At 33.9% G+C, this 13,203-nt stretch overlaps 2 protein-coding genes across 3 annotated transcripts; one reads left to right on the forward strand and one right to left on the reverse strand.

Moving 5' to 3' along the window:
* Positions 1–199: 199 nt before the first annotated feature.
* On the reverse strand, positions 200–5,059 carry LOC143188255 (tRNA:m(4)X modification enzyme TRM13 homolog). 2 transcript variants are annotated; one of them, XM_076392426.1, is made up of 6 exons: positions 5,047–5,059; positions 4,938–4,972; positions 3,708–3,818; positions 3,178–3,603; positions 2,843–3,086; positions 200–451 (listed from the first exon to the last, which is right to left on the reverse strand). In XM_076392426.1, the coding sequence occupies exons 2-6, from the start codon at positions 4,957–4,959 to the stop codon at positions 256–258; spliced, it is 999 nt and encodes a 332-aa protein (XP_076248541.1). In that variant the 5' UTR covers positions 4,960–4,972; positions 5,047–5,059; the 3' UTR covers positions 200–255. The 2 variants fall into 2 exon arrangements, with proteins under 2 accessions (XP_076248541.1, XP_076248540.1); XM_076392425.1 differs by lacking the exons at positions 4,938–4,972; positions 5,047–5,059 and adding an exon at positions 3,974–4,259 and having other exon boundaries at positions 3,708–3,901.
* On the forward strand, positions 4,784–12,543 carry Pex23 (tectonin beta-propeller repeat-containing peroxin 23). Its single transcript, XM_076392411.1, has 25 exons — positions 4,784–4,983; positions 5,112–5,370; positions 5,455–5,637; positions 5,962–6,114; positions 6,197–6,289; positions 6,476–6,656; positions 6,738–6,961; positions 7,041–7,241; positions 7,320–7,498; positions 7,598–7,730; positions 7,816–8,045; positions 8,116–8,247; positions 8,304–8,460; positions 8,522–8,684; positions 8,758–8,861; positions 8,945–9,087; positions 9,168–9,516; positions 9,595–9,745; positions 9,835–10,031; positions 10,105–10,314; positions 10,386–10,487; positions 10,559–10,694; positions 10,774–10,965; positions 11,617–11,774; positions 11,850–12,543. The coding sequence occupies exons 2-25, from the start codon at positions 5,146–5,148 to the stop codon at positions 11,898–11,900; spliced, it is 4,047 nt and encodes a 1,348-aa protein (XP_076248526.1). The 5' UTR covers positions 4,784–4,983; positions 5,112–5,145; the 3' UTR covers positions 11,901–12,543.
* Positions 12,544–13,203: the final 660 nt, after the last annotated feature.

Here is a 13,203-nt window from a genome sequence, read left to right on the forward strand (position 1 = left end):
GCTAGGGTAAACTGAGGGTTTACTTTTCGATAAAGAGAAATTTCATTGTAATGTAGTGTTATTTAAGATTTGCTAACGAAACTTTAATATAATGTTTGTTGAAGACTAATATAAAGAAATATTGGTTAGTATTGATTGCACTTTCTATTATCAATGTTTCCAAAAATTCATAATAAGGAAGCAGAGACAAGGTCGAAAATTGCAGCAAATGCATTGTATTTATTATAAATTACAATCTCTTATAGTTCACGACAATCAGGAACTATTGAGTTGATCTTTTGTAGCTATTATACACATATTTTCTAAAGATATATCGGTAGTAGTGTAGTACACCAGGTTGCCTTGAAATCCAACGGATTTCAAAAATTCTAAACGACCCCAGTTCAACAACGTTTTCACTTTACGACCGATATTTTCCCTTTGGCTCGAACTTAAATTTTTGACACACGTGCTGAAAAATAAAACATAATATTAAAGTAAAACTGCAAGGTTTAAAACTTTAAACGTCAATTATTCGAAAATAAAAGAACGTAACTTGTGCTGTTCTGCCTTTTTTAATCTTTTCCAAACAAATTTTGAGATAACTGAAAAACTTTTTTTATATCTGCTTATTTTCAATCTATTAACAAGGACATACTTTTTAACAAAAAAATGGTTTTTAAAGTTTTAGACAGTAGCATTACGTGATCTCATTTTGCGGCCATGTGACACCGTAGTAACAGTATCGTTCGCTACTATCACAAATGCACAACTAATTTGACCAATAGTGTCATTCGACTCAAACTTAGAATGTATCTTGCACACTTCTAACTGCCCATGATTGGTCCATCTACCAACATATCGTAATAGCAACGAACAATATTTTTGATCCAACCACCCATATATGCATTCGACTGAAATCTGATTCGTTCCTACTACTACAAATGCACGAAAAGCGCTGGTGGGGAAAATATCCCTCCCGTTATGCAACATCAGTGCTGCGCTGCGCAGAAACAGCAGAAAGTAGTTTTATGTTATTCATGCAACATTCGTGCGCCCAACTTGGCCCAACTGCACTACGTCCAGCACGATGCAGTCCACTCGCGAAGCTCGTGCGCTGGTGAAAGGGCAAATAATTGCCTATTACAAAGTTGGTTATACTAGCAAAGACATTGCAAGTGCTGTAAAATGCTCAGAGCGGACAGTAAGGAAATACATACAAAGGTATCACGACATGGGCGAGGAGGGTTTGTGGGACTGGCGCCGCTATAATGGTAGAGTAAGTAAGACCACCGCGGAAGAGGATCGCGCCATAATAAATGAGATGGCTCGGGATCCCTCTCAGTCTGTGTCAACGGTCGCTGCTAACTTAGATCTGTCAGTATCGGAGAGCACGGTTCGTAATCGTTTGCGAGAAGCCGGCTTGCTAGCTCGTAAGAGTGGTAAGCCAGAACGCAAAGGTCGGACTGTGCGAAAACGACGCACAAAACGCGCCCCGTTTAGGCTGGAACCGCTACCCAAGTCACAGGCCGAGTGGGATTCCATCATCTTCATGGGCAAAGCGATATTCTTGGCTTCCGTGAACGATGGTACCCTGTCGATACGCAAGTCTAATGCAGACACGCGAGCAAACGATGGAGAACACATTACGTACGCAGTGTGGGGTTGGATAAGCATGCATGGTCCTGGTGAGATGATCGAAGTATCGCCAGACATTGACTCCTCTGGATACATCGACATTTTGGAGAACACTTTGTTGCCAAGCGTTCGATCGGTATATCCAGAGAAGGAGATGCCTGTGATCAAGTTGATCCAGGGTGACAAGGCGCTGTGCACCTCCACTGCGGTGCAAGATTGGTTCCTAGAGCACCCGATGATACGTGTCTCGCAGTGGCCAGCGAAATTGTCGGGCCTCGATATGACCAAAAGCGTTTGGGCGCGAGTTGTTGAGGCCTGGCAATCGACTGGTACTACGATAACGCGGGATACGCTTAAGAATCACGTAATGAGTGTGTGGGAGCAATTGAGGAGCGAGCCAGAAAGGTTTGAAGTTCTTAGAAAGAACATCCAGGACCAATTCGGTCAAAAGGCTAAGTAAAATGGATGTCAGTGATACTGTTGTATGTATTCCTTACTAAATAAATGGCCTTTTTCAAGGCCACCAAAAACTGACGTTGGAACTTCTCTCGACTATTCTTGGTCTTTAGAAGACTGCAGAGACTACTCCCCGCGACATTTGAAGAACTCGCGAAATAAATATTTGACAAGAGATGGTCTTATTTTTTTAAACCCATTAATACCCAAGCAGATTATATAAAAATGTTAAAAGTTCAAGACATTTGAAGAAGATTGTGCAACGAGAAATTTTTCAGAACTATTTGAATATGTAAACTACGAAAAATTCTTGTATTTTCTACCAGTACATGTATGGTATAAAAAATATAAAAATTTCAAAGATATTTCTTTTGAAATAAATATATTTCTGATTCAAATTGTGTTTTACTTCGGAAAATTTGACTGAAAGAAAATGTAAGGGAAATCTTACGATCTGATTCGTTATTCTTTGTTCGAAAAATAGATCTAAAGATGTAGATATCTGATATCTGGTTTTCTTATCAAAGATGCATTTTTACTACACACATGAAGTGTAGGTAGAGATACCTGAAAAAATAAATACATAGAAGGTATCTATCTTCTTAGAAGATATCTAGAGATCCTCAGAAGGTATTTATCTTCTCAGGTATCCTCACTAAAGCTTTTCGCGCATATGACGTAGTACCAAAGGAAGGAATCGTTTAAACTGAGTGCGTATTTGAAATACCGAAAACCGAATATTAGAAACGATAAAAGTTAAAGACATTACCTTCTATCTTCGGAATTCTTTGAATCCGTTGTTCTACTTAAGTTAGATCCGCAAGTCGCCCAGCTGGCGATGCTGCACAAAATTGTAAATTCATTCGGCGTAAAACCAGATTGTTCCAAGTATTGTTTTCCAACATACTTTGCATATTCACATCTGTGATGACAGCAAAATGCGATCACTAAACCAGTGACATTACATTTAGGTTCGTCTTGCATTGCTCTAACTAAACAACTTACAGTTAAATCTGTGAACAATATTTTTTATGGTAAATCTAATGATATGGTATAGTTTTCATAGTACTTAAAATGTATGGAGTAAATACTTGAATACTGTACCTGTTGCTGATCCACATAAATGTTTAGCAATGCCAACTTTATGATTGAACTTTTGAATCTCTGTAATGTCATTCAGCTTCAAGTCAGCAATATCAGCACGTATCCTTTTTATTACAAGAGGAGACTGTTCTGTTTTCAATTTGTTATCACTTTTGTGCCTATGACTTAAACGATCTACTAGCATGATACAACTATTTTTTTTATCTTTAATCATTTGTCCCAACCAATAAGTTAATTTGCCCTTTCCTGCTCCAAATTCAATGAAACATGTATTATCTTGCACAAGATCTGCCTGCTCTAGGTGTGATAACAGTGAAGAACTTTGTAAGAGATGTTTTTTGACAATTTTCCCACAGGATTCATCCTTTAATTTATCTCTAAGTATTTCATGTTCTAATACCACATATGGAAATTGTGGTAATTTCTCTAAAAATGAAATTAAATGTGGTTTAAAATATAGTTCTATATAATTGTATGCTTTTTAGCACAAATTGCTGATAGAAAAGTAATGTTACATACAAGTTACCAACCATAAGCAACTTTCACTTTATCTATGACTGTATTTATAAGAAGTTGATTAAGTTCAGAAAGTGGTACATGCTGCGGTGCTTCATGTGTTTCATTCACATTGATTCCCTTAACTATAAATGAAGGCTGTGAGTCAATTAATCGCTTTGCATTGCATACTCTCAAGTGTTTGGACAATTTTGATTCATAACAAGTACTGAAAGGGATATACAAATTTTATGTATATAAAGTAAACACAATATGTTAATTCTAACAAAACTTCACCGACTGTGAAGGATCAAGAGGACATTTCACCCTTCTCTTCTTAGCTCCTTCAACATCATTAGTTTCCAAACTATTTTGATCATGTTCACCACAATATTTGTTTCCTTTTTTGACTGTCATACGACAGTAGCGTTTTTTTCTTTTTACAAAATACATACAATGAGTTTCCTCCAACATATTCGCAACTTTACAGATAGTGCTTTCACTAAAATATTCAATATATGCACTATTGATTTAAGAACAACTTAAGTCTCATGTACATTTAACCTATCAGCTGTTTTCTAGCAAGTAAACTTATGTTATGTCTAGCTTGAAATTATCTAGATAAAAAAATTATCTAAAAATTAAATATAAGATATTAGTCTACATATGTTGAGAAGATCCACCTTTATTTTTTATTAAATGCTGTATATGTACAATATATAGAGTGTACGAAAGTTCACGATTCTGTCTTACAATTTGAAAATCGATAGAACTAAGTGAGAAAAAAGATGATACCAGGAGAATTAACTTATTATTATTAAATTTGACTTAGTTATCAAGACATTTTAATATTCGTTACAAATTGAATACAAAACTGAGTATTATTCTCAGAGAAGGTTTATACTATATTTTATGAACACCTAATACATTGTGAATATGTGATAGCACGATTCTCCGAAAGGGGAGATAAAGGCGTTAGGGGTTCCACCCGTGGAAAATACTGTAGTCGGTAAAATAGGAGTACATGTCACGGCTGTGCGTCATTCCAAAGATGTTTTCACCGCTAGTGATTTGTATATTTCGATTTTCGTATTAAAATAACACTACTTAATCACATTTAAATTTTGGTTTAATTATTTTTACACCGTGTTATTAATAAAATACAATGTAACAAGAATTCAACAGTGAACAGCAATAATATTTTTACAAGTGAAATACCATCTGATTTTGTGGTATTTAAAACAATGTTTGTCATTTAATAATACCTGTAGTATAGAAGAAATACATAGGCTGTCATCCTCTGGAAGAAAGGTACTATTTAATTGTCTGTTGCAATATCAAATATGTGATTAAATTCGTATACCTATTGTGTACCTTGTTTGCTTAATGGAAACTTTTGGTACTGGTAACTATATAATAATAAAGGCATTGTATTATAGGTGAACCCAAATAGTTTGGTGGCACACTATTAAAATGCCAAGTTCATATTTATATGCCATAAACAATGAGGGACGTGTGTTTGGATTATCTACATCTGGGAACATGTGGCGGGAATTTATGTACCTGGGACTTGAATTCAAGCAGTTGTCTGCAGTTCCACACTTTATGTGGGCAATAGGAGGTGATCGTCAAGTTTATGTACATGTACATGGGCTAGATGTACCAATAAGAATCAAAGAGGAAATATATGAAAATGAAGTACGTTGATTGCTTGTTACTTGATACAGAATTAAATTGTAACTAATGATGTTTACATATGATACTGATGGGTAATATTTATAGCGATGGCTACCTTTGGAAGGATTCAGTGGAAGATTATTACCAACAGATAGGTACAACTTTTCCAGTCAAGATGGTACAGTTGATCGTAGTAGGGATAAAGTAAAATTACCTTCAATGGCTTGGCAATGGGAGGGTGACTGGCAAATAGAAACTACGTTAGATGGTCAACCCTTAGATCATGATGTAAATATAATCCAATAATCTTGAATCATATATCTTGTCAAATATTTTTTTGTAACTTGGTTCATTCTAATTATAACTTTATATTTCTATAATTTTTAGAAATAAAAGTTCTGTTTGTCTTTAGAGAAGTAATATTAAAGGAAACATAATGAATTTTAATTTTTATATTAACAATGCAAATAAATTGTGTTGCACTGTTGATAAAGTTTTTTATTCTTTTCTCTTGTTATGTTTCTTATAATTTTCTTTTATATGTAGATTTGTTGTCAGTTATCAACATCAAAACAAAGCCTTATGATCACAGAGAATCTGATATTTTGGTAGGGATGGACATATGCAGTTGATTTTCCAGCTACATATACTACAAAAAAGCAATGGAAATCTTGTGTCAGAAGACGCAAATGGGTTCGGTATAGAAGATACAGTGCTATGAATTCATGGTGTGCTATTGCACCTCTTCACAAAGATCCAACTGAGGTAAGTATTTTTGTAATGCTCAAAAAACTTTCTAACTACTTTTACACTATTATATTGCATAATCAGAGTAATATGATTTTAGGAACCATTTATTGACATATCTGTGGGTGGAAATCAAATACCTGGAGGTAATCCTGGAAACCTAGTAGTCTGGGCAGTAACCGCTCATGGGAGGGTATAACATTTTAAAAAAATTCTTTTGAAGCATTTTAACAAGCCTTAAAATATTGTATAAGTTGTAAAAACATTATAACTTACAATTCTGGTTACTGCAATAACTATAGTTCTAGTTTCATTGATTTATATAACATTACTTTAATAAAATGTGACTTTCATAATTAACAGTCACCATGATATACAGGTAATGTTTCGTGTTGGAACTAGTACAACTTGTCCAGAAGGGCAAAGATGGAGTGCTATAAAATTATCAAATGGCTACGAGGTGTCTCAAATTAGTGTTGGAATGACTGGTCTTGTGTGGGCAGTGTTAATGATTGGTAAAGCATTAGTACGTACAGGTGTTACTAGGGAAAATCCAATGGGTGTGTAACTGTCGTAAAATTACGAAAACGTTGTCTGTGTTTAATGTTTCTTAGAGTAATGAGTTTATTTATCTTTTATAGGGGAAGATTGGTCAGAAATTGAGCCTCCGCAAAAAGATTTAAAACTAGTACAAATTAGCGTAGGTACGGATGCTGTGTGGGCTGTAACACAGGATGGTGGAGTATGGTTTAGGAAAGGAATTAAAGGTGAAATGAGTGGAGTTTGTGAACAAATGGCTACTGGTACTGGATGGGTGGAAATGTTAAGTAAAATGTCGTTAGTATCAGTAGCTCCAAATGATCAGGTAATTTAATTTGTTACAAAGATAAAAAATATTTATTTTGAAGAGAAAACTTATTTTTATTTATTTAATAATTACCCAGGTTTGGGCTATTGGTAATGATCGGTGTTTATATTATCGTACTGGTATTACACGGTCGGAATTAACAGGTAAAAAGTGGAGGTTAATAAACGCACCTCTTCAACTTAGTAGAGCGAGCAGTAATGCTAGTTTATCATCAACCAATAGACATAGTATGTGCGGTACACCTCAGCAACAGAGACATCAAAGTTGGGGATCATTGGTATTTATGCTATAATTATGATTAGTATTATGATCTGTTAGTTTCTGCTTAATAATATAAGAAGATAATCATTTATAGAATCGACCACATAGTACTAGTGACGGTACAACATTAATTAGAGAATGGGAAGAACAGTCACGATCAGCACCAACACCAACGTCGTTAAAATTATGGCAACGAGCAAATGATGGTACATCTACTAAGAATCCACAGCAAACGTCTTTCCAAGACATATATATAAAAGAGGACAAAAAGAGGTAAATATATAAACATGCTTCATAAATGTTTCTATGAATCGTGTAACAGTTTATTTTTGTTTCTCTTAATAAAAACATTTTACATATGCATAATTACAGATCTACAAATTCGTTAGATATGGGTGATCTGACTCAAGCTAGTGTTGCAAATATAACTATATCGAACGAATCGTTGACCAAAACTGGAGAGTCCATAGTAGTCTCTGGAAAAGGGATGGGAAGTACTGTGAAGGTTAGTATACGAGTTAATTATGCATATCTTTTGTCTGTTTACACTTGTTTTCCTGAAATTAAACTATAAAATTGAAATAATACAGATCAACCCAGCTGCGTGGAGTCCCGTTCATTCAGTCGGCTCTATGGTAGGTGTTGAAGCGCACCCAGAAACGGATGGAAGTATATTCGACCCCGACTTAACTAGCGATTCTGGTGTATATGGAGAAGAAGATGATAGTTCAGGTGCAATGTATTGGGCTGAGTGTGATGCATCGTGGTATAAAGTAGAAGCTGGTGCATGTTTCGTTGACCCATCTAATCCTCCAAAATGGTATTAAAATGATTAAAGTTGTGATTAAGTAATGTGATTAAACATGTATATACATACTTTAAATTTGTAGGATTGCTGACACTAATGGTACAAGTCATGGAGATATAGCAGAACCATGGAGGATACATATTTTAGAAGAATTGAAGAAAAGACTACAAAAAGTACAATTCGATGCAGAGAGATATGAAAAAGTTGTTGAAAAGTGAGGTCTTAAAACTTTTGTACAAGTGCAACTTTATACATAATGGTTCATTGCAGGTCATCCTGGGTAAAAAATGGCGACGTGAAATGCAAAATTAAAGGAAGTACTTCTTATGAAGATTGTGTTCTTGAATTAGAATGGATAAGTAGCGACAGTGGATCCTTAGATTCCGGAACTGTAACTGTTCTAAATTCAGATGGCGCAACAACAATTGTAAGTCGATCAAAATATCTATCAAATGTTTATTAAGTTCTAATAAGTATCATTTTTCCAGATTCAATTCCCCGTATCTGAAATCATGTGCGTTGTATGCTGCAGTGAACCAGGTAGTCCAAGAATAGCAATTCATACTCCTCGGTTAGATCGGTCTAAAGTTCTTAGATTGCAATTTTCTAGTGACACTGAAATGGAAGATTGGTTAGCACATTTAACTTCGGGTATGAATACATGCTTATATTTGCTTCATGCTATATTGATACTCTAATTGTAAACGCCCATTTATATCTTCAGTTTCTTGCCAAATGAATAACGTTTATGGAAGGCCAGGGCCAAATTCAATTTGGACTACTACTGCATTAGGAGATGTATACGTATATGATCCTGCTACTCTAGAAGTAAGTTAACATACAATCCAATTTCGTAATATTAAATAGTCAAATTGCATAATAGTTTCTATTTATACTTCCATTGTTTATAGGAAAGTCAATGCGATAATAATACTTACGTACAAGAGTTAGATGTTGCTGGGAAAGAATTGCCGTTTGAATGTATATTACAAAATGGTTTTGGGTATGGTAGTTCTATGAAAATCACAGTTTGTATTCATGATGATGCTGATAGGTAAGAGTAACATCAGGTTATAGTAATTACGTTATTCATACATATAATTAGTTTTTATTCAATCTTTTTGTAACCATCAGGTTGTCATTCAATTTTGTCTGTTATACGACTATATCTATGAGACAAAAGGCTATAGTGGACAGCCACGATGTAGCGTTACACTTCAATCCAAGACTTAAAGAGAATATAATTGTACGAAACACATATCAAAACGGACAATGGGGCGACGAAGAGAGAAATGGAGGTAGCCCTTTAAAAGCTGGCTCCGATTTTACGTTAGAAATTGTTTGCGAAGCACGTGGATACAGAATATTTATTAATGGCACGGAATTCACTCTCTATAGCCATAGAATATTACCGCAAAGTATTACACATTTACGAATCAAGGGACTAATGACATTGTGCAGTGTTGTTTATAAATCCACGTCTGTATGTAATAATAATATTAGTATGATTACGTGGATGATAACAAATATGATAGAATTATGATGTTATTATTCTACATAGGTAATCATCGATCCAATTACAATGTTTTGGAGACAAATGGGCGGACATTTGAAAAAAGTTGAAACTTGCTCCGTTGGCGTGACATGGGGCATAGGATATGACAGCACTGCGTGGGTATATACCGGTGGTTGGGGTGGTTTATTTTTAAAAGGTATCTTAAAGTTAATAAAAATTGATTTATTTAAACATTTAAGAAAAACACAAATTAAGATAATTAATATTGTGTATTGATGTTTACAGGATTGGATAGCAATACGGGGATAAATACTATGGTAGATACTCACAACTATTACGTTTATGAGAACCAACGTTGGAATCCTGTAACTGGATATACTTCCCATGGTCTTCCAACAGATCGTTATATGTGGAGTGATGCAAGTGGACGTCACAAACGTACTCGTGAATATACGAAATTATTATCGATGCATTGGCATTGGGTAAGGACCATTATACTGAACAAATAAAAAGTAAATTGACTTTCCATTATAATAATTACACTTATTAAAATAGGTATCAGATTGGATAGTAGATTTTCATACGCCTGGGGGAGTTGATAGAGATGGTTGGCAGTATGCTACCGATTTTCCATCTCAATATCATGGTAAAAAACAGTTTACTGATTACGTAAGAAGAAGAAGATGGTTTCGAAGATGTGAATTAACGACTAGTGGGCCTTGGCAAGAATTAGGAAACACAAAATTGATTGATGTGTCTTTATATGTAAGAAAGATTCGAAATGGAATATCAGATATCCAATTATAACTAAATAATAATGTTATGGTTTTCATTAGGCAACTGGGATGCCTGGAACAGATGCTCCAGTGTATATATGGGCAGTAGCTTCTAATGGTGAAGCATTATTCAGGAGAGGTGTTTCAGAATCCTGTCCAATGGTATAAATAGATATTTTACAATGTTTATTGTAAACTGTACATCTAGTAGTATAATATATAATATTATTTAGGGAGTTTCGTGGGAACATATACCAAGTGACCAAGCTTTAGTAGGAATTTCTTGTGGCCCAAGTGGTCAAGTTTGGGCTGTTGGAAAGAATGGTTCCTCTTATTGGAGATTAGGTATTACTCCTGCAAAACCTACAGGTAAAGATAATATAACCATTATATTAAACCAAACATTCATTTAAGTTACTATTTCAATGTCATTCACTTTCTTTGATAGGATCCCAGTGGCAAAACGTTGAACCCCCAGCAGGTGCACATTTAAAACAAATCTCTGTAGGAAAAGACGTCGTATGGGCATTAGATACAACAGGTAGACTGTCAGTGCGGCGCGAAGTCCAAATGAATGTTTTTCCAGAAGGAACGTATTGGCAAACATTGCCTGCGATGCCAAACGACCCCATTCACATAGGTATTTTTAAAACTTGTATATCATACGAACCAGCGTTTCCCAACCTCGTAGAATCCAACAGTAACCTTAGCAGTATCCTCCAATCTAGTATACCGCTTTATTTTTCCTCAAATATGTTGCTAACCATATTAGCAGTTCATCTCAACTCTGTACTAGTGTCTGTGTGTAGTTACATGGTGACTGAAATTAGCAGATACTTATATTATCACTAAATGGTGTTAAATAACTTCACAGAAATATCCATCTTAATTTCGTTTTGGAAATATTGCAGAAAAATATAAGATACAATATCCAAAGGCTGTATTTCTTGGAAAACTCCGCAGATTGCCCTTCAAACCACGCCCTGCGTTGGGAAACGCTGATATAGACAGCACACACGTTAATTTAGATACTCTTTCTGACCCCTCTTGCATAGGTATATTCTATAGGAGTTTATAAATGCGATTTAAGCTGTAAATAGTATTTTATTATTAATGGTTTTTCTAAACATCGATGTTTGTTATGAGTTCCTTAAAAATTAGTGAAATTCTTTATGATTTATTCTTCTCTGCATGCTTTATATTTTGACCACGTTGTACATGTAATACTACTATGTCATTGTAGTGAACTTTACTTTGAACAAAATGTGTAATTATTTTTTGTTCCTTTTAGATATGTCTGTTATAAACGCAAAGCAAGGTTTTCGACACGTCGCTGTGGCAAGAGAACACGGTCAAGTATGGGCAGTTTCGGGAGCCGGTATTCTTTGCCGCAGAATTGGCATTACCGATACAAATCCAGCTGGAACTGGTTGGACCACAGGAATAGGGGTGAGTTGATTGATCATACTAAAAGAATTAATAAAACGTTGGATTGCATCCTAAAGTTATCATTACTCTTAACAGGCAAATTGGCAGTATATAAGTGTGGGAGGACTTGTAAATAAAACGAAATAATTGATTCATTGTTAAAGCAATGAAGCAAATCGATTCGTTGTAATAAGATACAAGACAAAGTATTATATTATCCTATCTAGCAGTGTGATATTTTAGCTTTTTGTTTTTACAAAGCAATTTTTAATGAATTCGTTGAAATCAATGCATGTGCGTTATATAAGATAGATGTTTTATATAAAAGTTGATGGCTTAGCTATGTAATAAACTCTTTGCTTTGTCAACAGTTTTATCCACTTAAGGTGGATATTTCCGTTGAATAATAATAATGAAAGAGTCAAATTGTTCTTTCAAGTATTAGCTTAACACATGACGTATTTGACAATGGATAAAAAAGATTATTTTAGCTAAAACGTACAAACATGAACAATAACTGAATTTTTAATCTATATTCCTGTGCTTGTTGTTATGCCTATAACAGTAAGCATTTGCAAAGAAATAAAACAACAAGATTATTATAACAGAAACTTAATGATAAGATTTTCCTGTATAGTTTCGCCATACAACGCTGCAGTGATATAATCAGTAATACATTCCAAACTTGTGCATTTACATAAATATTGCATAATTTATAATACTGTAGAAGTAGAAAATAGCACGAAATATTAATTTTATTTTTTTAATAAACGCATTGATGAAATCACAACTTGATTCTAACAGATGCCTTGTCTAGGTATAAATTATTTTCATTATTATGACATAAAAAAAAGAATGATTACAGATCTTTATGACGAAAAATGAGACTGCTAGTATGAATTTAGGAAACTGAAATCATGACGAAATAAAATAATAATTTGTAACTTTTTAATTTAATACTTTTCATTCGTAATTCGAGTTTGTGTAAAATATTTATTAAGAACTAATTAAACAGATTACTTGGAAAAATAATATTGTAGTAATAGTCAAAAGCATAAAAAATAAAATGAATGTTTATAAATATCCCAAAAAATTATTCACCAAACAATACGTTTTTATTTTAACGAAATGAATATCTAATATTTTTTTTAAATTATACTAATTAAATTTGTCTATACGAACTAATTCCATGCAGTACTTTTAATGTGGTGCTGTCACATTTACATTCATTGTTTTTAGGATATTATTTTGGAAAAAAGATATACCATAACGTTCCAAGCCTATATAAAACTTTATTGTATTTGAAAATATGTTCAAAATGTTATTACTAATGCATAACGTCATAAATAATTTAAAATATTGTTACTGTTGCTTACTGTGTCATAAATTATAACTGTTAAACATTATTTTGTTGACAATATACTTATATCATGTAATTGTCTGTATGAAT

This window comes from Calliopsis andreniformis, chromosome 2, assembly GCF_051401765.1.
Source record: "Calliopsis andreniformis isolate RMS-2024a chromosome 2, iyCalAndr_principal, whole genome shotgun sequence".
In the NCBI taxonomy this organism is placed as follows: Eukaryota; Metazoa; Arthropoda; class Insecta; order Hymenoptera; family Andrenidae; genus Calliopsis; species Calliopsis andreniformis.